Source organism: Neolamprologus multifasciatus, chromosome 20 (assembly GCF_963576455.1).
Source record: "Neolamprologus multifasciatus chromosome 20, fNeoMul1.2, whole genome shotgun sequence".
NCBI classification, from domain to species: Eukaryota; Metazoa; Chordata; class Actinopteri; order Cichliformes; family Cichlidae; genus Neolamprologus; species Neolamprologus multifasciatus.
Window position 1 is genome coordinate 29181415 of NC_140458.1, and position 26195 is coordinate 29207609.

Consider the following 26195-nt stretch of genomic DNA (forward strand, 5'->3'; position numbering starts at 1 on the left):
AACAAAGAAAAGAACAAAAATAACATCTAGCAACAAAACAGTTTTCACTGAAAGATTTTGGCTCATTGTCAGTGAGTGGCAGTAATTTGTCTATTACTCTTAGGAGAAAATGAAATACACATACTTTGTCCACATACTGTGGTGATGTAATGTGCTGAGAGTGCCACGAATGATGAGTAGAAAGGTTCATACTGCTTGTCGTGGTGAAGAATGTCTGATTCACTGCAAACAAAGGAAATATGACTTTTTACACAACATTTATAGTGGGTTGTTTTAGTTTGTTTGGGGGGAGGGGGTAGAGAATACAAACAGGACAGTGACACAGAGTGGATTTGATCCAAGTCCTCCTCCTTTCCTCAACTAGTGTCTTAATTCTTCTATGCAAATAAGAGTAAGAGGTGCAAAGATGGGAGTTAAAGTGTTCACGGGACAATCTCATGTTCTGCTGTGTCACATTATACAGATGGCAACCTCTCATGATGTACATCAAATCAACTGCCATACTAAATGTCCAAGTAACAATAAAGAAAATAGCTGCTGACTGCAGCCTTACTTTTAAAATATAGACAGAATCAGCTCCATCTGTTGCTATGGTGACATTACATTGTGAATTGTGAAATTGATTCCTCTGAGGCACTGCAATTATGTAAACCTTGCTTACCTACAGTTTGTCCAATGTGTTTGTGCAAGAATTCAGTCTTAAAAATTAATTCAACTTTTTAAAACAGACTTCTTATAATTATAATTCATTATCATCCATCCATCTACATCTGTACACTGCAAACTCATGTTTGTTTTCATGCAACTGTCTGATATTTCTTACACATTTTGTCAACACAACCCTTTAATAAAATAAAAGAATAAAATGGTTTAATGGTTATTAAATGGTTTATAATCTGGTTAAAAGTTAGCATCAAAATAATTACTGTTCTTCAGTATACACCACCTCAGTGACTTAACTAATTAACATTTCTGGTACATCTCCCAGGAGCATTAGTTTGTCTCAGTTAAAAAAAAAATTAAAAAAGAAATTTCATATATCAAACCACAATCAATTGCAATATATATGCAACAAATAGTCAATATTATCAACAATTAATTGAACCTTCACAAAAAAACATTAAAATAATCAAATGAATGCTATTGCTAATAGACAAGTTGCAATAGCATGGCCATTCTGGTATCTGTGCTAGAGTGTGGCTACAGTGAGAGAGAACAAAATTTATAAACCTATCACCCAGCTTTACCAAACTCAGTGTGGTCAAACTTGTGGTATGCCATTTAAGCTTTAGCAATTCAAGCCTACTTCAATGTTGTCTTCACAGAATGAAATACTTCTTTAAGACTTGAGATGTAAGGAAACAAGGTGTGTTTATGCTGTTGGTATTGGAACTGGCTTTTGGTGTGGTTGGAATTTTTTAAGTACTTTTACATAAGCACCTGGGGCCTCTAATAAGCAGGCTTGTTACAATTACATAACTGAAAGAAAGAAACATTTTATCCAATACTTACATAGATAATGGAGTCTTATTTTATTTTTATTATAGTAAACTGCACAATAGGATAATTCAACTACACAACACTACTTTCAATGCTCGTAACAGTTATGTTTGCATACAGCCTGTTGCACTGGAAAACGAAACCAACAGACATACTAGGAAGCTTTTTATTTCAGTGTACTAGCTTATGTTACGCCACAAACAGAGAATCAAGGGAAAACTACGGAATCAAATAAATCATTCAACAATACTTGTAAAGCACTAATATCACATATTCCTACTTTTATGACAACATTAATAGGTGGGAATGTTGTAACGAGATAACAAGTTCATTCTGCACCAGCATCTTTGTGGTTAAGCAGAACCATTCAGCATTACCTAAAGTACAAGTCTTAGAAGCAATAACCCTAAGTAACAATTTTACTAACAACAAGTTGACGGTAACCCACCATCACCTGATCAAAAATGAGTGGAGAGATAAGGTCCCCCGCCTACTTCCAGCCTAACCACAAGCAGATGACGTTAGGCAGACTGGCTATTTTTGCCACCCATATAATACGTGATTTGGCTAATGACATGCCCAGATTACGCCTCATAATGCAAGTGTTGCTGAATTTAGCCCAATTAAGTCAGCTGACGTAGTCAAATATTACTCTGGCTGGGGCGTTTGAGGGTTAGCCAGTCCAATTGGAAGGCCCCCCCGAGTTAGCCTGCCGGCTAATGTTTGCGTTAGCTAGCTAATGATGAAGCAATTTTGTTAAAGCTTACACTGCGACACCGTTTAACGTTTGCACAGCGCTGACATTACGTTAAAGATAAATGTCCATCAGTCATAAGACGTGCGTTGTTTCAAACTCTGTAGTCAGCAGAAAGGAAACGCTAAATAGCATTTTGAGTAAGTTAGCTGTCATTAGCATATCAGCTAACGTCTGGAGCTGACTCCATGCCAGTGCAAGTTAAGCTTAAATAGCTTGCTAGCCGCTAACGTTAGCAAAATGGGTATCGTTTCCCATCCAACTATACTAACCAAGCTAGGGTTAGCAATTTAGCCAGCTAGCCTACGCCTAGGTGGACACAGGCAGTATTCAAGCAAATATGAACCTGCAATTTATTGACAATTAACCGGTTACCTGTTGATTATAGACCCAATAAGCTGAGGTAGCTCCTTCGTCTCAAAAGCAGTGTACGAAGCTGATAAAAGCGGCCGAACTGCCGCTGTCCATTCGTGTTCCCCATCTCCTCCGCTCGACGCCATCTTGAAATCCTAACAGAAAAAAACTAGCTACTGGAAGAAGAAACTGTGGTGTAAGTAAATCTTGGGGGCGCTCTCACTCTGATACCAGCCCTGCCAACATTTCACTCGAAATGTTTACTGGTTTACTGGTTTAAACCCATTTTAAATTATGTATAATAATATAGTTCCCATTTTACAGGAACGAATAAAGCGATGTTTTTCCCTCCATTCATTTGTGATATAATTACATATACAAGTAGTAAAACTTACATATTGGTTATTATTATCTTTCTTTTTTCTTTTTTTTTAATTTTTTTTACCGAGTTTAACTTATCTTTTTATTGTTTTAATATTAACTTCATCAACAAACCAATAATCAAGTTTTTGACTTTATGTGACTTTCATCCACATATGTTAATATTCTTGTATAACGATAGATAGATATAGTTATACGACACCTTTTGATTCCAAAAAAGCCCACAATAGCAACAGGACTTTATCCAAGATCATTAAGTAAGTAAAAAAAAAATAGAGTAAATATTAATTCATATAATAAATTAAAGAAAATAAATATTTTTATTGTCTAATTTCTGACTGCACCACACAAGGCCTAGAATGCACTGCTAAATAGATAATAGAATATTAAATACACAAATCTTCTTCGTTTTTCTTTATTTAATTGGTTTTTATTTTTCGCTTTTTTAACGTGTCGGGGTGCAGCCTATGTCTTCCACCTGAATCCTGTTATTATCCCCTGTGGTACCATTATTTTTAAATGTTATCATTTGTGTTTCTGTCACATGATCCCATCACACATTTTTCCACACATGAATCAATCTCGGTCTTACACTATTTTTTTCAATAGTGATCTGCTTTCTTTTTTTTTCTTTCAGTTTAGGATTTGGTTCAATCCATGAATATTTGTTAATCTGAAGGGTCACTACCAGGACCGACGCTGTAACCTTTACAACCTTTAGGGGGCAGCACTTCTCCATCGCAGAACAAAAAGGAAGTCGTTCGGCTTCCGACTTCCTCCTCCCGTTGAAGAGCAAGTCAGAGCTGCTGCAGCAATGGCAGAGCTAATTTTGCTTTGGCTTAAGTGTATCATATTATACAATGCTGTCGATGCCGTGTTTGAGGACCAAGTAGGAAAATTTGATTGGTAAGAGGAGTCAAGCGAACGATCAAATGTGTGCCGATTGTGTTTTAATGTGGAAATGCTAATGTTAGCACCTGTCAAAGCAGCTAACTGCTAATCGGTGGACTTTGAATGAGAGAACAGGTCAAAACACATCAGAATGAATACAAACAAATGTAAATTTGGTAGTTAATTTCAGGAGGTGTACATATCTCCATGGTTTATACATTAAGTAAATCATTGGTCCCACTAAATTCAGCAAGTGAAACGCGATAGAAAGTGATTTAAAGGTAATAGGAAAACGTTGTAGCCAATCTGATAATAATCAATAAACTAGTGTCATGTAGTTTCGGCTTTTCAGTTTGAGAAATATGTCTTTGCACCGGAATTGGATCCATGTGGTCATTAAAACAATGGTGTCACTATGATCATGGGTGAGCTGGATGACAGTCTGAGTGCTTGTGCTTTCTCTTCATGTTTCACAGGAGGCAGCAGTATGTAGGCAAGGTTCGTTTTTCTCATTTTGACACACATGTGCAGTCATCCAAAAAGGTTATTGTAGCAACAGAGAATAATGTTTTTGCCGCACTCAATACAAGGACCGGGGAACTCTGTGAGTATGTTGTTCGTTTGAAAGACGAAGTTGTCATATATTAGGTATAGTCTTTTATTGTCACTTTGTTATCAATGTCTGTTACAGTCTGGCGACATGTTGATAAGTCTGGACCCGAAGGAAACATTGATGCTCTTTTGCACCATGGACAAGGTGATTTATTTTTTTTGTAATGATTCTAATCATGTATTTGAATTGCAGTAAAGTTTAAAGATTTTTTTAAAGTTCCTCCAGTTGATGAAACTGTGTTTGTGTCCTAGATGCGATCCTAGTGGTTGGCAATGGCCGCCTGCTGCGATCCTGGGATGTCAATGTTGGTGGTTTGAACTGGGAAATTGTGCTCGACTCTGGAAGGTGATTATTACCTTGAGGTTAAGAATGGTCTTTATTTATTAATTTATTTGATTAAATCTTACCTCGCTGCTTTTCATATGTTCAAGTTTCCAGAAAGCATGTCTAGTGGGACAGCAAGGCACAGTGAAACATGTGGCTGTTTTGAAAAAAAACATTATCTCTCTCCACTACCTTTCTAATGGCCATCAAAAATGGATAGAAAATCTACCAGATAGGTATGTTTTTATATTAATGTTAATTTTGTGTACTGATGTTCTCTGTTTCAATGAACATAATTCTACACAGGAATTCATTTACCACCTTGAAGGCTTTTTTTGTAGAAAATACCACACAGTGTTGCAAAAACAGTAGTTTTATTATGAAACGTTTGTCACCTTCTGTTTCTCTCCATAGTGAGACTGTGGATTACCAGACTGTTTATTCTGGAGGAAATGGTGAAGTTTATGCTTTGGGAATTGTTCCCCATTCCCACATTGTTATTATTGCTTACAGCACTGATGATGGAGAAATAATCAAGCAGGTAATCCTTTTTATTAAAGATAGTATTAAAAAAATCAGCCTAAATTTAACGTATATAAAATAGGTAATTTGTTAAAGAACAAACTAACTTAAACACTGAACCAGTGGTCAGTATATAGAATGATTTTTGTGAGTTTCTTGTTTGTAATGTTTTCAGATCTCAGTTGAAGCTCCGTGGCTGTCCAACATAGTGGCCAGCTGTGCAGTGATTGGTCAGGGGGTGCTGATTTGTGTAGACTCTGCAACTCCATCGCTGTACATGTACAACTTAAACCCAAATATGGATGATTTACAGATGACCCAGATCCCCCTGCAGGTATGATTTTAACAAAAACCTTTCTAATGTACAAAATTACCATGTATGTCCTCTGCTTTAGATTGGGTAAGTTTTAAATTCTTCCTCTCTCTTTCTCAGCTCTCCACTTCTGTGTTCTTATATGTTCCTTTGTAAATGCACAGTTTTTCTTTTACAGTCTTCTCCTATTTGTCTTCTCACAGTCACTGGGACTTGAAGTAGCTCCAGACTTTCAACCGGTCCTGGTGTCTCACCAGCCCAACTCAGCTCATCAGCCTCTGTCTGAGTTCTTCCTTCAGCTCGGCCCTGATAACTTCCTGCTTCTCCAGTTCAACAATGGTCAGATAGTTACGCTCAGGGATTTCAAGCCAGTACGTAAGCTTTTCTCTATATTTTTGTTTCAAAAACATTAGCCTGTCCTGGTATTGCAGTTGTTCTGCTATATCAGCCAACATCAGTAAATAACTGCAAAAATGTAAATGTGGCTTGGCATCCTTGCCAAAATATTTTATTGCCCTGGGAAAATGTCAAACATAAAACTGTTAAAAACGGCCAAATACGATCCTTTTTTTTTTCTCCAACCTGTGACATTTTGTCGAATGTATTGTTTTTCTACAGAAACATGATGTCTTTTGTTGTATTATACAGAGCTATATCCTTTGATTGTTGTAGGCCTTGCTGGTTTCCTTTGCAACCACTGGAGAGAAGACAATCGCTGCTGTTATGTCCCCCAAGAATAAAACTGTGAGTTAAAGTAATATTTCACCTTTAGATTTATGGGTTTTGATGTGTTTTAGCTCTTTTCTTAGTCATAAATGCATTTGATTTTAGAAAGCAGATGTGTAATACACATATTGATTTACTTAATGTAAAGGTTAGACTTGTTACTGTAAGTTTTTTTTCCAAGTCTTTCAGGAAACTGTCTTATAAGTGTGTTTTGGGGTTTTTATGTCTTGTTTTTTTTAAATAAAGTTTTTTATTGGGAGATTATTATTTATTTATTTCCCATAGGCTTGCAGTATTAACCTCTTTAGTGCTGAAACTGGACGAAGACTTCTAGATACAACACTGATTTTCGTTATGGATCCTAATGGTGGCAAACCAGAGAAAGTGAGTCAGTTTTCTTTCCTGAGGTACTGTGGGAACTATGGCCTTTCAGAGCAGGCAGACTTTTCTAAACACAGGTGCAGTCAGTTCATTTCAGTATGATGTGGAAAAAATAAGACATGCTGGTTTCTGGGCTTTCTTTGAAAATATAGACAGTACTTTTTTTTTTATGCCAACTTTAGTAAATGTGCCCCGTAGTGTGTTAGTGATGGCTTTACAATAGAAGTAAATTATATTCTCTCTTTCAGATCTACATACAGCCATTCTTGAAAAAAGATGACTCTGTAGGCTACAGGGCCATGGTGCAAACAGAGGACCACACACTCACTTTCATACAACAGCCAGGTATGAGCGGCAAAAACAGGAAGCAAGGAAAGAGTGCTCTTTCAGGCTGGACTGATGCTAATGTGAGCAGAGCTATTGATGCTGCAGGACTTTTTTAATTATAGTTTTACTAAAGCTAACCAAAGTAAAATCCCTCTCATTGTACTCAAAAGAGCAAAAGAAGAATAGACACCCTATTTTTTTCTGGAATGTGTTTTAGCAAGGTCAGACAGAGGCATGAAAACTTCATGAATACTCATACTGTGGTCTGACTGCGGTGGGTTTCTGTCAATCAGTTGGCAAATTAAATGTAAGTGAGGAGTCTGGGTGTTTGTTTAGTGTTGAGAACTTGGACATTTTTCCCAAAGAGCATAAACTTGTAAGCTGTGCAGTGCCTCATGATAATATTTTTGGTTTATCCCACCTCTTAATCATCATGGTTGCTGCCAACATCTGACCACGGTGTGGACAGATTTCCTAATGTACCTACAGTCCTGTCTTTTCCACAAGAATGATGGGAAAATGCGTCTCATGATGTAATTAATGGAAGGCGTCAACACAAACTGCATACAGCCGCAGGGTGTGGGAAATAGAATGAATAAACGATTGCAGAACAATAATGATTCTTGCTTTCCAGGGCGTGTGATGTGGACTAGAGAGGAGGCCTTGTCAGATGTGGTAACAATGGAAATGGTGGATCTGCCCCTCACTGGAACGCAGGCTGAGCTGGAGGGAGAGTTCGGCAAAAAGGCCGGTAAATGTCAAACCGAAATCTTTGCTGTATTTGAATGGAGTCATGTAAATCTCCTTTACAAAGCGTAAACTCAGCAGAACTGGATGGTGTCTCCATTAATGGTTCCATAACTTAGAATTTCTAATCATTTCTGAGGGTTGTTGCATTTGCTTTTGTCCTTACTTAAACAGCTCAGCTGCTTCATCAAATCGGCGAATTTGCTATATTCCAGTTTCAAACATATCTTTCGCGTGTGTGTTGATATTACTGCTTTAATTTTGTTTGTTTTTGTCTTGTTTTTTGTTATTGCTGCTTATGGATTCAGCCATTCAAGGTAACAAATCTGTGCCTTTTTTCAGCAAAACTTGTTTCCTTGTCTTACGGTTAGGACTTCCTCACATTCAGTGAACCATTCCTCTGTTGAACCCTTTGCTTCATTTTATTTCACTCTTGAAATAAATCCTGTATCCCTGTGTCCTTGTTGTTTCTCGCAACGTTTGTTGTATTTAAGATATGAAACATGACGCGGATCAGATGTTAAAAATTTGAGTCAAGTCCCCCGAAGGTCACTTAGCGGCATCTGTGCTCTTGTTTACGTTTGTCCAGATGGGCTGATGTCTATGGTGTTCAAGAGGCTGTCCTCTCAGCTCATCTTGCTGCAGGCCTGGATCTCTCACCTCTGGAAGCTGTTCTATGACGCACGCAAGCCTCGTAGTCAAGTTAAAAACGAGGTCACCATCGAAAACCTGTCCAGAGATGAGTTCAACTTGCAGAAGATGATGGTTATGGTCACTGCATCTGGAAAAGTATGAAACGAAAGCTTATCCCGTCATTTAGAAATGGTTTGTTAGTGTTTCAGGGAGGATGAGCAGCGCCACACAGTTGTGGTCAAACTAGATTTGGTTTATTTTGTCTAAAATCAGGCAGGCTTGAAGGGAATTGAAACACTGATAAATAAACTCGGATTAGTCATCTCACTTTTTCCTGCAAGATTCATTCTTTTCTTCTTCTCCTTTTTTCAGCTCTTTGGGATTGACAGTAAGACTGGCAGTATTTTGTGGAGGCACTACCTCAATGATGTCCCATCGAATGCAGCGTTCAAACTGATGGTACAGCGAACGACAGCGCACTTCCCTCATCCTCCGCAGTGCACGTTGCTCATCAAAGATAAGGTAACTTATTGCAAAGGCTCTGTGTTTAGAGATTCAGGTTTGGTGTCAAAGCTCTTATCTTGCAGGCTGACAATATGGATAAAGCTCAAATAGTTGGCAGGGGGAAAAAACTGACCAAATGGTACCTACAGTTTTCAACTTTAAAGACAAGACAGGCTCAGTAAAAGATAAAAGTAACCTTAAAGATACCCACTTGACAGATAAAGTACTGACCTGACCTGTAAAACGTGATTAAGGTTTATTTTCTTTGTTCTATTTTTGGTCATCAGGACACAGGGCTCACCACACTGCATGTGTTTAACCCCATCTTTGGAAAGAAGAGTCATGTGACTCCACCTGCTCTACCTCAGCCAATACTTCAGTCACTCCTGCTGCCACTCATGGACCAGGATTATGCTAAAGTTTTGCTTCTAGTTGATGATCAGTACAAGGTTTGTAGCAAACATACATTTACACATTCACTGTATTGCATCTCGAAGCCATTTCTGTATGAATACTCATCATGCTGCCTCATAACTGCTCTATTTCCCATTAATTATACTGTTTACATATTGTGCATGACCACCAGGCAGTAGAACACTGTTTAACACTGGCATTGTGTGAGCTGTCGGTTACCTGCAAACAAATGATATTCATCTTGCTCGCTTTTTCCCAGGTTTCTGCCTTTCCTTCTACGAAGAACGTACTGCAGCAGCTCCAGGAAATGGCCTCATCTATATTCTTTTATCTTGTTGACTCCAGCCAGGGAAGACTTTCTGGTTACAGACTTAGGACGGCAAGTGAAACTTTTTGAACGCATCATTTCCTGATTCTCATAGGAAACCGTCATGAAACTATACCCAAGTCACAGACAGAAAAAGTTCATGTGTATCATGTTGTGTTCTCAGGACTTGTCCACTGAGCAGATCTGGGAAGTTGTCATTCCAATGGAGATACAAAGGATTGTCTCTGTCAAAGGGAAAAGGCCTAATGAGCATGTCCACTCGCAAGGAAGAGTAATGGGAGACCGCAGTGTTCTCTATAAGGTACCATAACATCCTTTTTAAAACACTTTTTTTTAAATCTATTTTTATTTAATTTTTATTTATACAGGTAGTCCCATTGCGACTCAGTGTCTCATTTACAAGATAGATCTGTTCTAGACAAACATTAAAATTACAACAATAAAAGAAACAGTAAAATAGCTAAATTTGTCTAATGTACACAGTCATACCAAAGATAGGAACAAGTTCCCAGTGATTATTTCACAAAAACACTTGTATGTCTTTGAAGTATGCAAGTGAAAACAACTGAGAAAGCTTCAAATCCTTCTGGTTAAGATTATATTATTGACTCTATTCTGGCTCGATTTTGGTTTGTTTTGGCTCAGTTTTCCCTCTTTGCTCTAAAAGACAGTAACGCCCCGTCTTGTGACATAAACTTAAAAACTCATCTTTCCAAGAAATCTTGTAACCCATGTCACTGTTTTCCCAGTGAATCACATTCTCCCTTCGACTGCCCTCTTTTAGTAAGAATTCACTGCTAGTACTCCTTACTGTTGCCTTTGTTGTGATTTATGAATCACCCGTGAAGTGTGCTCTTGCATTCATTATTTCAGAGAGTAGCACAAGAAGATAAGGATAAAAAAACATTAGAAATCATTCACTAGGACAGTTTATAGCGGTACATCGAGTAGTGCTTGAGGTTTCCTAGAATTGTTGATCTGGATAGGCTGATGGCCAGCTGACTGCCATATTTGAGACCTTGTTGCAAGTATTTCCGGTCATATTTTTTGTAAGCTAGATTCCTGAGAAGGCAAATGTAACTTAACATAGTCAAGAACCCTCCTTTATGGACTGAAAAATAAATTTTCCAACCTTTTTTCATAAATGAAACCAGGTACAAAAAAAACCCAACTTATTTCCCTACTACAAAGAAAAAGTCAGTGTGTTAATGCGGTCCTACTTGGTTGTAGTGGTTTGCACTTTACACATTTGCTTGGCAAGCAAATGTCGTTGGTTGGACTCCAGCCGGAGACACAAATCCCAGTTTGGGTTTGCATCAGGAAGGGCATCTGGCGTAAAACTCTGCCAAATCAAACATCCGGAGTGGCCCAAAAGTAGCTTGAGTGAGGCTCTGCTTCATTTGACAACAAATTTATCTTAATTAACGATAATATGTATTATTAAATTATAAATTAATATGTACTTTTGTGCTATTATATTAATTTAAATGTCCAATTGTGTTCTAACTAATTTTTATAGTACCTGAACCCCAATCTACTGGCTGTAGTGACTGAGAGCACAGACACGCATCAGGAGCGCAGCTTTGTCGGGATCATCCTGATTGACGGTGTGACCGGCCGCATCATCCACGAGGCTGTTCAGAGAAAAGCCAGAGGACCGGTGCATATTGTGCACTCTGAAAACTGGGTGGTGGTGAGCACGCTTGTTTGCTACAGTCATGTGTAGGGATTGAAATAATTACAACCACTTTTTGTTGTCTTGCTTTTTGCATCGTTACAGTTTGAAGGCCATTTGTTCAAAGCACATAACTAAATGGAGGAACAAAGGGGAAATATTGAGGGTTATATTTATTGTGTCCCCTTCCCCTGTGTGACTCCGCAGTATGAATACTGGAGCACCAAGTCACGTAGGAACGAGTTCTCTGTAATTGAACTGTATGAAGGAATGGAGCTCTACAACAGCACCGTGTTCAGCTCGCTGGATCGGCCACACGCTCCCCAGGTTCTCCAGCAGTCTTACATTTTCCCCTCCGCCATTTCTACCATGGAGGCCACGCTGACTGAAAAGGGCATCACCAGCCGCCATCTGCTCAGTAAGTGCTACTCGGTTATATTGCTGTTTTCTGTGGTTTTTTGGCTTTTAGTTATTACATAATATGTTAGAAATAAAAAGTATTTTCAGCACCGGGCTGCCCTTTTGTAATATGTTTGTTTGAATTTGCTTTGTCATAGTTGGCTTGCCGTCTGGAGGGATTTTGTCTTTACCAAAGATGTTCCTCGACCCACGAAGGCCAGAAATAGTATCTGAGCAAAGCCGGTCAGTCCTCAAGTCAGGCTTAGTGTGAAAATGAAAGTCAGATTTTTCTTTACTGTTGTGTGTCTGACTTGTTAACTTGATCTTCAGTGAGGAGAACCTGATACCCTATGCTCCAGAGCTAATGATCCGTACAGAGTGGTTTATCAACTACAATCAGAGTATATCAAGAGTGCGAGGTATTCACACTTCCCCGTCTGGACTGGAGTCAACCTGCCTGGTGAGTCTGCCTTCAAAGTAATGAAAAGCACATGACAGGACAGTGTAAGATTAAAATAAAATGGTTTAAAAACCATTTACATCACATATATTTAGTTTAAAATGGTACAAAGACAACCTATGAAATGTTGAAATGGAGAAATTTTATTGGTTGAACAACACACTCATCGGCCACCGCACTGGGTCACCTGTTCAACTACTTGTTTACATAAATATCTAATAAGCCAATCACATGGCAGCATTGTAATGCTCAAACTGAGCATCTTAATGGGGTAGAAAAGTGGTTTAAGTGGCTTTGAATGTAGCATGGTTACAGATAATAATCTGAAAAACAAAAACAAAATATCCAGTGATCAGGAGCTCTCTATGTGAAAATGTCTCATTGATGTCAGAGGTCAGAGGAGAATGGCCAGAGTGGTTAAAGCTGACAGTAACTCAACACATCGAACTTTAAAGGAGATGGACTAAAGCAGGAGTAGATCACACCAGGTGCCACTTGGACCAGAATCTCTGAGCAATGTTTCTGGCACCTTGTTGAATCTGTGCCATGAAGAATTAAGCCAGTTCTGAAGGCAAAATGAGGTCCAACATCGTACTAGCAAGGTGTAACTAATGAAGTGGTCAGTGAGTGGATATAAGATGTAACTGTGGCAATCGGAGCATGTTTAATATCGTGTTGCATCATTTCTTCTATGGGGTTCATAACTGAGGGGAAACAAACGCTGTTGTTTTAAAAGTGAAGTGTTTTCCCATCTTTGGTAGATATATTGATTTCAGCTGCTCAAAAGTTAATGGCGTACTTTACTAGAGTTGTGATCCTGAAATAATTGATACATTCCCTGGAAAAAAAGACTCTGGGTGGATAAAAGCATGTTGCTCTGAGATTTTCATATCATTTAGTGCATAAGCTCTGTGCACGTTTTCTCCAACCGAATTACCAAGCTGTGAGCCGCGCACTAAGAGCAAACCCACTGGTCCCTTTTTAAGCCTGTAGTATTCCAGGTTCATGGTTTCCAAAAATATTTTTATATTTTGATTTTTCATGCCACAGAGCAGTTTTTTTCCACTCTGCCTCAGTCCATCTTACATGAGCTTTGGCCTCGCAAATGTCCTGGCCCCTGCGTCTTGTTTATGTTTGGGGGGTTTTTTTTGTTTTTTTTTCCACATAGTGGAGTTTTAACTTGTTTTTGTGGACGCAGCAGTGAACTATGTTCAGTAGAGCTCATGCACGATTTTCCACAATGGAATATTGTCTTGTTTTTTAACCAAAGCTTGGCTATTCAGTATCTGCTTTTGACTTTCTTCCCCACTTACAAGGAATTATTTGGATCCTTTAATATCATCTGCCATAGATGAGAAATTCCCCCAGTTTAAATTAAATTGACAGTGGTTTTAAAAAACCATTTGCCCACTCGGTCTCTCAGTCTTTCGCAAATGGTGAAATCCTCCTTGGTTTTACTTCTGTGAGGCTTAGCTTCTCTTGGATGTTTTTTTTGTATAGCAAATCATGTTACTCAGTAACCTAATTAGTTGTGAGAATGTTCCACCGGATCTTTTTTTTTCTTTTCTTTTTCTTGGTATAGCATTACGCAACTTTTCCAGTCTTTTTTTTTTTTTTGCCCCTCCCCCGTGTTGCTGACGTCAAATTCAAAATGAGTTCAGAACATTTTTTTTCTTGTTTAACGTCCAATTTAAAGCATCTTCAAATCATTGCATGTACATTTTACACCGCATCACAACTATTTGGAAACAGGGCTATAGATGATTCCTTATTTGGAAATGTATTGCCACCACTTGGTTTTCCTCCTCACTTAAATAAAATCTTAATATGACAATTTTATTTAATTTTTTAGGTTGTGGCATATGGTCTTGACATCTACCAGACACGTGTGTATCCCTCGAAGCAGTTCGACGTACTAAAAGATGACTACGACTACATGCTGATCAGTAGCGTGCTTCTTGCCCTGTTCTTTGCCACCATGATCAGCAAACGCCTGGCAGAAGTTAAACTGCTCAACCGGGCTTGGCGGTAAGGCGACGGTTAAAATCCTACATCTGCCAGCTCTGTGGCTGCACGAAGGACCTCGGCTCCAAGAGATGAGACCGCTGAGGCCGTGCCTGTCCAAGAACACAGGTCAAAGTTCAATAAGGCCCATAAGGAACTGCAGGGGTGAGGGGACAGTGGGGAGGGGGTGAAATGAGGGGTTAGCAAAAAGTTTTTGTGTTTATTTTTTAACTTATTTTGCAAAAATGAATTATTTCATAGTAGAATAATTGTTCTTTTGTGAAATGTCATTTCGATTAAATGTTTAACACAGCTAATTATGAACCGATAAAACCGGCCAATTTATTAAACTATGGAGCTTGAAAACTTCTGCTCATGTGAAAGTTATTTTAGTTTTCCTGGGCCTTTTTTTTTATTGGTTTTTTGAGACATTTCTGCATCACTGGACTGATCTAATATAAAGCGATAACAAATGTGGAGCTGAGGGAATAGTCAGGAGAAATGCGTGAATGTGAGCATGAACTCGAACAGTACCATAGTGGAAGGGTTTGTTGGTTTTTTTAGCCTGCTGAATCACCTTGATACTCCAGTCCCGTTTGGATTGTTGGCAAATGAGCTGTGAATATGAGCTGTGAGGTGATAATGTATCATGTACAAAGAAATGGTTTTTTGAGATGTCTGAAAACCACCAAATGAACTGTTACACTGTTGCCACCATCACATGATGAACCAAGGGAATGGGAAGAGACAGTAGCCTTTCTTTTATGTACATCTCTCATCTTGTAGCTCATACTTTTATGAGAAATTTTCCACATAGCTACTGTTGATGCTCCATTAAAATTTCTCCCAAAACTCCATTCTGAGCACTTTAGTTTGTTGTTGTTGTTATTCTTCTTCTTCTGTCAGCTGCTCCTTTTAGGGTTCTTCACAGCTGATCATCTACCCCCATCCACCTATATTCTGTCACACCAACTCTCTGCTTTTGATTATTATTAGTAGTAGTAGCGTTGTTATTATTATTAGTTCAATATTCCAGGTGCATGATCCACTCTAAATAACAACATGTCCTTTTTTTATTATGTAGTGTCTGAAAGTTCAATTAGACATGGGATGGCAGCCTGGTTTCACCCTAATGCCATTAAAATATATATGTTCATAGGTTTCTCAGTTCCTCCATAACAGATCCAGGACTCATGGGAGAGATATATTCCCCACCTGGCTTGGGATGAACTCTGTATGAACTGCAAGAGGTGACCAGGGTGAGGGAAGTCTGGGCTACCCCTGCAACCTGAACCCAGATTATAGATGGATGAGACAATAAAGTTTATCTTATCTTGAAAAAAGGAGGTCAAACTTAGAGAAAGCTCTCTATATCATAGCTTGAGCGTGGAGAATGAGGCAATCCTAGAATGAATAAGTTATTTATTTCTATAAATAGATTAAAGACAATTTTTACAATTGACACAGAATTATGAACTTACAAACAGCCTTTGAATGGGCCAAATCTGATACAGAACCTTCATGAGAACTTCATAGAGGTTGGTGTAACAAAGGTAAATGTGGGCCTGCACCTCAGCAGTGTAAACGTAACATGACTTCCATGCCCACACAGTAAAAAAAAAAAAAAAGTATACACAACATCAGATTTACATCATTAAAAATTTTCATGAGGATCAGCTAATGACAATTTTTCAGCTCTATTTACAAATGCAACAAGTAAAAACTTCTGACTTGCTCTTCATATGTTTAAAGACCTGTGAACATAAGTGTGACTGCAGGTTTTCAACAAAGTTTCTAATGAAAATGAATTAGAATCTAGCTTTAAATACACACTGATTAAAATAAACAAATTGACACTTTAAATGCAGATGCTGAATTTTCTGTAGTTAATGTAGTTTGATGTAAATTTCTAAACTCTGGGAGTAATAAGGCTATCTTATCTCAATCAGCTTTGTGATACTGAAATCATAAGCTAATTCAAAAGCGCAAACACCCAATATTAGCTGCATCGAGTGTGTGTGTGTGTGTGTGTGGGGGGGGGGTGATCTAACATGTTCATTTGCAAATTTACTATAAAATTTGTTAAGAATTTTTAGACTTGCACTTGGCTAACTCTTTATAATCTGGTATTTTTTAAGGGAGCACTTTATTAAGTTTACCTGAAAAGATGCTAAAATATTCAAATAGTACTTTAATTATTTGGAAAAACATCAAATCTATCAATACATTATATTTTTCAAGCAGCATTGTGATAAAAAATAACAGACGTGGAACAGTTTGGCACAAGCCCAGCTTGTACATTTATAAAGACGTGCTCTCTTATAAGGTATATGTTGCATAGCTAAGGCTGTTTTTAGTGGTATGAGCATACGACTGTCAGACTTTAAAAAATTTTAAGTGATCATACTTTTTTTTTTAGTAAGGAAATGGCAGTATCTTAGTTATCAAAAACTCACAAATGGTGATAGAAAATAAATATCTGTTCTCTATTTGTGAAAATACTATATTAATTTTGTGTTGTCGTTGTGGTCGAAGTAGAAGAGATGTCTCTAAAATACTGATTGGTAAAATGTTCAGTCAAAAAAACCTCGTGGATATTACACCAAACACATGTCAGTCAATGAAAATACCAATACGTTACACATATGAGCAGATATTATCGCACACTGTACAGTTGTGTATCACAGAGTGATTAATAACGTCAGTCACTGTTTTGTACTCGTCTAGTTTCAGACATGGTGAGATGATTTCTACCTTTTCTGCCAGAAGCTGCTGTTCCCTGTCTTAGCAGGTTCACTCAGGAGTCTTTCTCTTCTCTCTGTGTTTGGCGGTCGGCCCGGCGGCAGCAGGATGTAGTGCGTCCCGCTGGCCTTTCTGCCATCCTTCAAAATCGGAACAATGCAGGGAGAAAACTGGGTTGCAGGTGGCTCACCTGTCATCTGTCTCAGCAACGCCTTGCTGACATATTTGGGGTTAGCAGCAAAACTCTGAGTGGCAGGCATCACTCCATTGATATAAATTGGAAGACTTTTAGGGCTCGGGGTGCGTGGTGGACAGGGTGGGACTAAAGGCACCCTAGGAGGGATTTTGGGAGGTTTGTCTTCATCGGTCCCAGTCTTTGATTTTGGTGGGATGGGGATACGAGGAGGGATTTGTGGCCTGTCAGTGGACCATGATGAGGTGCTGACGTGTGGTTGGGTAGAAGGACCCAAGCCAGAAAATTGGATTCTAGGTAATAGGTTCTGGTCTGGCCGTTTGGCTCCAAAGGTATCCTCAGCTTCAGACACCACAGGTTGGATTTCATCTCTCTGGTGACCAAGGCACCAAATGTCGGCCGCAAACCTGCCTCCTCCAAATGTTGGCCGGTCCTCTCTGCTTGGCCAAGAGAAAGCCATGGATCCAACGCCAGCATCTTGGTAGGCATAATTTACTTGGCCAAAGTCTTTGCTGCTGTTCCTGCAGATAGGCTTTGGGCAGCTTTTGGGCAAAAGGGGCCGTCGGTCACTGGTAAAGAACTCAACCTCACTATCAGCTGCTTCATCTGACATAAGCTCCTCGGGGTCTGGCAGAGGTGGCAAGGGTTTGGCCTCCCTCTGATCAACCCCGAACACTGCCTGTCTCTGGGAAGAAGGAACCACCTGGTCTCCCTCAATGGGCAGCAGCATGTTGTCTGATGCTAGGTGGTAGGAATCAGAAAAAAATGGAGGCTGGGAGAGAGAGGGGTTGGCTGCGGAGAGAAAAAAGGGCAAAAAAAGGAAATGTGTTAAAACAGCTGGCACAAAATGCTACGTTTGCTTTTATACTGAGAAAGCAAATTGTTATGTAAGGCTTTGCTATCGCTGTTGTCTCCTCCAGTGCAGAAACAACTCTCAGAGGAAGAAACATGGAAAACAACTTGCTGCCCAACCGCCTTATAAAAACGTACTTACTGAAGATACTGTACAGGAAACGGGAGTAAAAACATCCTGAAAACACCAGCTTAACCTATCGCCTTCTTCGTCAAACATCAGCCACAACACCCTGATTAACACGGGAATCGTCATTATCTGCAGGGCAGGCCACAATCTTAACTGAGCTTCCCATAACCTTCTCCGTGGAAACATCCGACGTGCCCCAGACTGCAGGAACAGCTGGTGACTGGGGAGCGATAGCTTCCCCTCCTCCTACACCCCGATCTCTTTCCTCTGGTACACAGCTTAGTACTGTGATGGCAAACTCACTTGCATCCTGTCTAAATACTGTTCTACTAGACAAATGAGGTTTAAAGGGTTTTTTTCTCTAATAAAAAACAGTGCATAACTTCACCTAAATTAACAAACATAACTCTTCACATCCTTTCAAAATTTCAAAACAATGAAAAAAAAATTGCCAGAATTTCTACAATTTACAGTAATAGCAGATACATACTGATAGTGTTCCTGATACATACGAATTCAAAGCAGAGGAGCTATGATAAAGTTCATGCATCCATGCTAAATCAGTTTCCTTCATACATGTAACACTAATATCTGAAAAAGACTCACAGTTAAACTCGTTGGCCATTTGCTGTTGCTGTTGAAGCTCCTTCAGGGTTTGCTCTGTGTAAGCACTAAGGCCAAAGCTCTGCACTCTGCAAAGCAGGACAGGTTGAGAAATCCATACAGAGCTGTGCACGATGGTAAATCATTCCAAATCAGTCATTATAAGACGAGCCTAACAAATGCATTAACAGGACATATGTTCAGTTGTCCTTTTTCTATTTGCATTATGAAACAGTAACAAGTTACTGGATTTCTTTTCTGAGCCAGACTCTGTGTCTATGATTGCCAGACACTGTTATTTAGTTTCATATTATCTTGCTATATACATATATAATAATCCTGCATGACTACATGTAGTTGCTCATGCTAACATTTATCCCTTCTCTGATATTTCTCTTTTTTTCCTGCTCAGATTTACATGCTCAACATTTTGCAAAGCTGCCACAGATTCACAGATAATAATAATAATTATAATAACAGATTATTTACTTTAAAAAAAAAAATTAGTATTAGGACTTGTGTAGTGTTAATTGTACCTGTTCAGGTCATGCTGTCTCCACAAATTATTCTGACTCCTGGCCATGATGTAGAAGAGATCGTGTTCTTATAAGAAGCTCTGTTTGATATCGATCTAAAGCTCCAACACAAGTCAGCTCCATCAAACCCATCACAGCCTCATTCTAGCCAGTGGTAAGCTGTTGAAGAAACACTGACATTAGAGTGCAAGGGGATTCATCTGGCTATCTTTTACATTCACATCTGGCTTTTGCATTACATCACATCATTCAGGTCACACCTTTGCTGATGTGAAATGCCCATAAGCAGGGTACAGCTGGATCTCATCACCGTCCATCACACTCAGCTGCACGTTCTTATCTTACCAGGCAAGGCAAAAGGCAGCAAACAATACAAGATAACTGCACATACACAAGCATACAGCATATATTACAGACAGATGGACTACTTCATGAAAATTGTATATAAAGCTAAGTATTTTACATTGAATGAGTAACATATAACAAAGTTCAGAGGATGTAACATTTCATGACATTCTTTATGTTTAGTATGTAGATTTGCAGGATTGTGAAAAACATTCATATCATTCACATTTCAGTGTAGTAAAAGTATCATTACACAACTATATGCAATAGCTTTATCCTATTCTCAAAAAGGTTATGAAAGCAGTGCAAAAGAAACGCTTACATTTTGAACATATGCCACTTTTCACTAGACGCAGTAAACAAACGACTTGCGATACCCCGCATGTTTTAGGTGAGCCTTGAGGAAACAAGACAACAACAAAAGCCAAGAAAATTGCTTCAGCCTGCTCTCTCAGCCACCATATGTATCCAGTTTAAAGCTATTTGTCTGATGAGCAGGGTATTACACAACCTCTGGGTCAGATGTGGGAGGGCGACAGTACTCCTGCAACCTCCTTCGTCTCTGTGCAACGCTCCAGTATCTGCCCTCACAAAAGGGGCTTATTGTCCAGAATTCCTGTGATGCTGAATGACAAACTCCACCGCTGAGACAGCCCCAAAGCACCACGATTATAGATGCACTTGAAGGAAAATTTAGTTTAAGTCTGACAGGGTCACAAGCCCTAACCTTGTTAGCTTACTGGCTGAGAACAAAAGTGCACTTAAAAAGTGGCACAATGCGAATGACTAGGAAATGCCTTACTCTTAAAATATTTTAAGGGGTTAAGGTGAGAGAGAATTTTGTGCAGACAGGCAAAGCAATAAAATAAGTACAAAGAATGTACGTGACATCCATGCTGATGATTAAGATTCTCAACTAGCACATATCTATAAAGATTATGACTGTTTCTCCTGATATGATGCACAGCAACTGATATCAACCTTGCTGTTGCAGTTTTGGCTTACGGTCAGATGTGCAACTCAGGTTAAGCCAGTGGTTCCCAAACTTTTTTTGCTGGGCCCCCCTTGTTTTACAAGAAAAATGTTCGCGCCCCCCGCCCCCCCCTCGCGCGCGCGCACGCACGCAAGAACACGTCCTCCAAAGGCAGAGGCGTCACGGTGTAATTATTTTACATGTAGTTGTTTTTTTTTTTCCTGTGTAATAATATTTAACATTGCTATCAATACATTTTTCAAAAAATCCCTCTGCAAAATGGGTTCAAAAACATAAACTGTTGGATGCTGTTTGTCCGTGATTTGAACCGGGGGAACAAATTGTGGCAGGATCAGCCTGATATTATTTGTATCCCACTGTAACTTTACTGTATAAAGAGCTAGCATCTCCAAAATGTCAGGAGTAGTTAGTCATTACAACAAGTGTTTGTGAACTACAAATCAAGAATGTGGGATACTGTTTGTCCGTGATTTAAACAGCCCAGCGCTGCTCCCGACGAAGGGAAAACCAATCCTGCAGGGAGACCTACCTCGGCACTTGTGCAGGTAAAACCAAAGGGAAGATGTGCTTCACCATATTTTCTAGTCTTTGGCTTAGAATGAAGTTGGTTTGGAAACATATTCAGCTATGCTTCATCTCCTGCTTTGCGTTTGTGTGGGCGCCCCGTGCTAGCAGTGTCCAAGCGTTGTTTTTTTTTTTGTTTTTTTTCCCTTTTCATGCCGCGCCCCCCCTGCAATGGCTCTGCGCCCCCCCCCCCAGGGGGCGGGCCCCACACTTTGGGAACGTCTGGGTTAAGCAGACCATCAGACAACTGAAGGAGTTTAAAACTGAGTGGTGCCCCTGTGTCTTCCCAGCAGTGACGCAGCAAAGCACCCAGCTGCATTGACTCAATGACATACCTCTAAATCTTTGTTCTCCCCATATATTGTACTTTACATATTTGTGCTTCTTCTTGCATTGAAAGCAACATTTAGAATTAAAATACAATAAGGCGGACACATACTGTGCTTATACAATGAAATAAAAAGACCCATTTCACATTAAAATGAAAGCACCACACTGCCTGGAGGGCAACCCAAGGTCTCCATTCTACTATCACTGCAATCTTTCGCTTCAAAGACCTGCTTTGTTTCCTGTCCATGATAACTCCAATGCCGAAGTGGGAAGCAAACAATGCAGAGCATGCAAAGGAAACCCAACTACAAACAAAACAGTGACTCAAGCGTGGATTTGAATATTAATGCTATCCTTAAAACAACCAACTGTGGCGTCATTTCCACCCGTGAGCCTCGGAGATGGAAGACACAGACTAATTATGAATTCTACCGGCAATTACTCAGTGTCCATGAATGGAGCCACTCTCGGGCATGAATGGGCCTTTGTACCACTTTGGTGCACAGCGAAGCAAGCCTGAAAATACAAGTAAACTCTCCCATGAGGTTAGGACTAGAGATACGCCATGGAGACAAGCTGCCACGGCCAAGGTATGAGTCTGTGCCACAAAAAGTCCCCTGCGGGGGGGACTGCGTGTGTTGGCACAGTTGGAAGGACAAGCCAGAGGCTGAAGAAAACAGTTTGTTTAGTACATGCAGGGTCCTTGGTGTGTTGTCCTTGGCAGTCCCCACCTCAACTTTTTTTCAGGCAATAGACCATTCAGTGACCGGGCCTTCTTTGCACACGAGTTGATTATCCTGATGGCGTGAAGTTTGCACCTTACACACACATACATACACACTAATTAAGTCTGCTAAGCTGTGGGACTAACTACAAGACTGCGACTAACTACAAGACTGCGCGCCACAAAACTAAACAATAAAGCATTTGATTCAATGAGAGAAACCGTTTTAACAACAAGATCCGCAGCCCAAATACAAGTTTATTCACCAAACTAATCTAGGTTCAATGTGTGAATCCGGCTTTCAAAATTTTTTTTTACATTGCACTAACAAACCAGACCTTTAGGTTTATCTGCATGTACTGATTTTTAATGGGTCACCAGGCGAAGCCCATGCTGTAAATGTGACAGTTTAGTGCAGTTCATTAGATCCTGACATTTCCACCGTTTGACTTCATTCAACTGGCGAATAAAAGAGGCATATGAAAAGATGTTTGTGATGATATTTAACAGAAAAAAATGCAGTTTTAGTACTTGCTTTTTGCTTACAAAAAATATAAAAAATAATTAAATAAACGTGTTAAAAATCTTTTGTTGTTACATATCTAATATTGTTACATAATATTAGATATGTAACAACCTATCTAATATTGTTACATATCTAATATGTAACAAGAGGGTAGGTAGACTTTATAGTCTACTTGCATGTCCGAAATGTTTTGTTTCTAATAAACTAAAATCTAGATAGTGTGCAGAAAATGAAGATTTTCACATTTTTATAGTTTGAAAAAAGCACAACTCCACCTGGTCATGGGCCACATCGGCATGTAGTACATTTTCACATCATATGTAACCATTAAACTATATATTTATAGTTTATTTTATTACTATATTATATTATTATTATAACACAGCCCACGTTTAACTCTGGGTCATGCGCTTTTTACTGTAAATTATTTTACATTATATTACTGAAGTCACTTTTTTTTACACTTTTTGAATGATAGTTGTAAACCAATTTTGACTCCCTCATTTTATTATATTTTTGTGCTTCAGACAGACATAGGATTACTGGTTTGCTCTCTATCGCCTACTAGTGGGTGAAAATGGAAGTGCCGAGCAGTCCAAGACCTATCCCGCCTCGACGTGACTTCCCTCGGCGGACGCGAGTGAAATCCCTCAGTGACTCAGAAGTACAGTGCGTTCCATTAGGTAAATAACTTCCTCTAGCTGGTCTACTCACACAAATGTCCAGCTTACAAAATGCTGTCCACACACATCTGAACTATACAGGCTCTACTCAGAGAACAGACTAGAGTGATTTCTGACCGGCTCTTTTTCTTGTTTTCGTGACGTCCCAGTGTGGAAAACACTCGTATACACTTAGTAACAGAGTAACATTCACATCACATACAACACAGCATCTGACCGTCCCGTGGTAAAGGCAAAGGCAACAAAAAAGAGCCAATATTCATCAAACAACTTTTATGAGAACGTGACGAGCCTCACCAATCAAATGCTGCTTATCCGTCACGTACAGCTGGTTTCGTTCGATCGCCCTCAGTCCCAAGCGAGAAATGACACTCGTGAGGCTAAAATCCAGTCTGTCAGTCAACCCTGACCCATGTGCATCGACCCTCCTCTGTCAACAACACTGGGAGGTGAAACTCATTTTGTCAGAGTGACGCGGGTTTCCACATCTCCTTATAAAAGAACTCAACACCCAGAACACGTTACCGTAACTCCACCCATGGCTGCCTTAAAGGGGAAAAATGCCTGTAATTCTTTTTACATCACTCTACTAGGAAATGCACTGAATACTTTACTAAGTTTACTTTACTATTTGATTTTTTAAATTTTAATTAAATGTATTTTTTGAGTATGTAGTTAGAACCCAATTCTGTCCAACATAGTTTTGACTCTATTAAATGTAACTGATAATCTGTAATTACTTTTCGTATTACATTTTTACATACAGATGATAATGTTATAAAATATGATTATTTGTTCTCAATTAAACTATACAAATCATCTCCCTTTGACCAGGAATAACATTGAAATTGTACTTGCTCATTATGATATCAGCAGTAATTCACGTTTCTCTTACGTTTCATCTCTGTACGCTTTTACTCACCTTCCTGAACTCTTCCGTCAACTGCAGTGTGAATCTAACAAGATGTTTGTCTGCGCAACCTTCAGGTTTCAGGACACCATTCATAAAATCTATTTCCTTACTGTCAGTGGAACTAAGACTCTGTAGAGCTTAAGGATCTATGCTTAAATCTATTGAGCATTTCCCCTCCCATTTTATTACATCGCTTACCCTACACTAAGTATGCCTCAGCAGGTCAAAAAGCAAAAATGTCCTTTATTTTATTTGTTCCCTGTAATGCGTGTACAGGAAATTGCATTTCAAGCAATTGTGGCCTGACTTGTGTGGGAGTCAGAAAGTGTGTGGGTGGATATTGGCGTGTGTACAACATAAGACTGATAAAGAGTTACAAGCACTAGATTGGCAGACCAGACATGAAGGATGAGGACTTGTTTTGAAGCCTGCATGTCACAAAAGAGTTGACTGTGTGTGTGTGTTTGTCCTGTGTTTGTCCTCACCCACGCTGAGAGAGGCAGAAGGACAATATGAGAGGCCATTTACCAGAAAATAACAGGGAAGTGAGTGCAGGCTATTCTTGTTTTCACCACAGGGTCCAGACCACACTGAGCTTACAGTCTTCCCCCAGACTGCCATCTGATCTTTTTACTGCAGTAACAGCACAAATAAATCCTTAGGCAAAATGACCCATCAAATATTGTACACTGCATAACCAAGTCGTAAAATTGTAAGCCAAGTGACCCTGTAACCTTTCTTTCTTCCCTTGGTGCACATTGTTCAGTAGTTCCTCTGCTTGTACTACTCCAATAAAGCCCACATACAGTCATATGCGGATTAAGGAGTGCCTTATACCTATATACTGACTGTAAATCACAAACCTATAAAATAAATATGCCACATGTAACGTGCTTACATTGCTGCAATCATCAACCATCCCTCTCCCACTAACGTTAACTTGTTTGCTTAAAGGAATACTCATAGTTTCAACAAATAAGCTGTTATGTATCAACTTTACATTGTGCAATGTGGAATTTCAAAGTGACACAGAGATGTACAGTCACACCACTGTCATTCTGCTATAAACCAAGTTCAAGTTTTGTGTTACAGTTAAGACTGTAAGACTAACAATACCAAACTATATAGAAATTAAATATACCACCTGCTGTCCCTTCAAAATCAAAATCTTAGTCTAATCATTTTTTATTAAATTGCATAAAGATGGCCATGCAAAATTCAAAGTTTTTGCCACTTTTACCAGCAGCTCTGCTCTTGCTTTGCAGTCCTCTGTGGGCGCTTGTGGTGACCCAGGGTGCTCAGGGCTGTGGGGGTTTTTGCCAGGGTGGGCCAGTCTCCCACAGGGGAGGTCAAGTCATTTCCTGCTCTGAGAGACCTCCGTCCCTCACAGATGTCAGTGCAGTCAGAAGCCCACCTTCCACATCTGGAGCACTCCACCTCCCAACATCCTTATCAAAAAAGATAAAGAAGACTGCTTATTTTTAATGTTGCAAACATACATATATGTCAGAGTTCGAGAGCTGGCCTGACTCAAAGGGCTATGGCACACATATGTGTGTGTGTATGTATAAAAATCAATTGTTCTGTGGAAAAGAACAGGATTAATGCAAGAATGAGTAAAAAGTACAAGATCATAATAAAACTCATCAAGACTTATGGCTATATTAAACTGATCTATCAGTTCCCCATCTGTCCGAGAATAGAAAACTAAAACGATGAGTGTGTGTGCAGCACAGCGCTTAACAATGTCTCAAGTTGGAAAAGGAAATGAAGTAGGTAGGTGTTAACATATGTTTTCTATGGTAAATAC

At 39.3% G+C, this 26195-nt stretch overlaps 3 protein-coding genes across 18 annotated transcripts in view; 1 reads left to right on the forward strand and 2 right to left on the reverse strand.

Moving 5' to 3' along the window:
- ubr4 (ubiquitin protein ligase E3 component n-recognin 4) overlaps positions 1-2784 on the reverse strand; it is a 52340-nt gene extending 49556 nt beyond the window's left edge. For all 12 annotated transcript variants that reach the window (XM_085145399.1, XM_085145397.1, XM_085145393.1 and 9 more), the window contains exons 1-2: positions 2630-2784; positions 125-222 (exon numbers count right to left, since the gene is read on the reverse strand). In XM_085145399.1, the coding sequence (XP_085001525.1) occupies positions 125-222; positions 2630-2754 (223 nt within the window). In that variant the 5' untranslated portion in view covers positions 2755-2784. The remainder of the gene's footprint in view (positions 1-124; positions 223-2629) is intronic.
- A 955-nt stretch (positions 2785-3739) lies between these two features.
- On the forward strand, positions 3740-15911 carry emc1 (ER membrane protein complex subunit 1). Of its 2 annotated transcripts, XM_085145401.1 has the most exons (23): positions 3740-3895; positions 4357-4484; positions 4572-4637; positions 4745-4838; positions 4925-5053; positions 5232-5358; positions 5515-5673; positions 5856-6023; positions 6325-6396; positions 6664-6762; positions 7008-7104; positions 7721-7837; positions 8142-8150; positions 8423-8622; positions 8839-8988; positions 9258-9419; positions 9644-9763; positions 9876-10013; positions 11232-11405; positions 11595-11805; positions 11945-12029; positions 12117-12246; positions 14099-15911. In XM_085145401.1, the coding sequence occupies exons 1-23, from the start codon at positions 3804-3806 to the stop codon at positions 14276-14278; spliced, it is 2907 nt and encodes a 968-aa protein (XP_085001527.1). In that variant the 5' UTR covers positions 3740-3803; the 3' UTR covers positions 14279-15911. The 2 variants fall into 2 exon arrangements, with proteins under 2 accessions (XP_085001527.1, XP_085001526.1); XM_085145400.1 differs by lacking the exon at positions 8142-8150.
- errfi1b (ERBB receptor feedback inhibitor 1b) lies at positions 15656-24689 on the reverse strand. 4 transcript variants are annotated; one of them, XM_085145404.1, is made up of 5 exons: positions 23770-24106; positions 19567-19687; positions 19307-19465; positions 18774-18859; positions 15656-17977 (listed from the first exon to the last, which is right to left on the reverse strand). In XM_085145404.1, exons 3-5 carry the CDS (start codon positions 19351-19353, stop codon positions 17001-17003), a joined length of 1110 nt encoding a protein of 369 aa, XP_085001530.1. In that variant the 5' UTR covers positions 19354-19465; positions 19567-19687; positions 23770-24106; the 3' UTR covers positions 15656-17000. The 4 variants fall into 4 exon arrangements, with proteins under 4 accessions (XP_085001530.1, XP_085001532.1, XP_085001528.1 ...); XM_085145406.1 differs by lacking the exons at positions 19567-19687; positions 23770-24106 and adding an exon at positions 24395-24689; XM_085145402.1 differs by lacking the exon at positions 19567-19687.
- Between the last annotated feature and the right edge of the window lie 1506 nt (positions 24690-26195).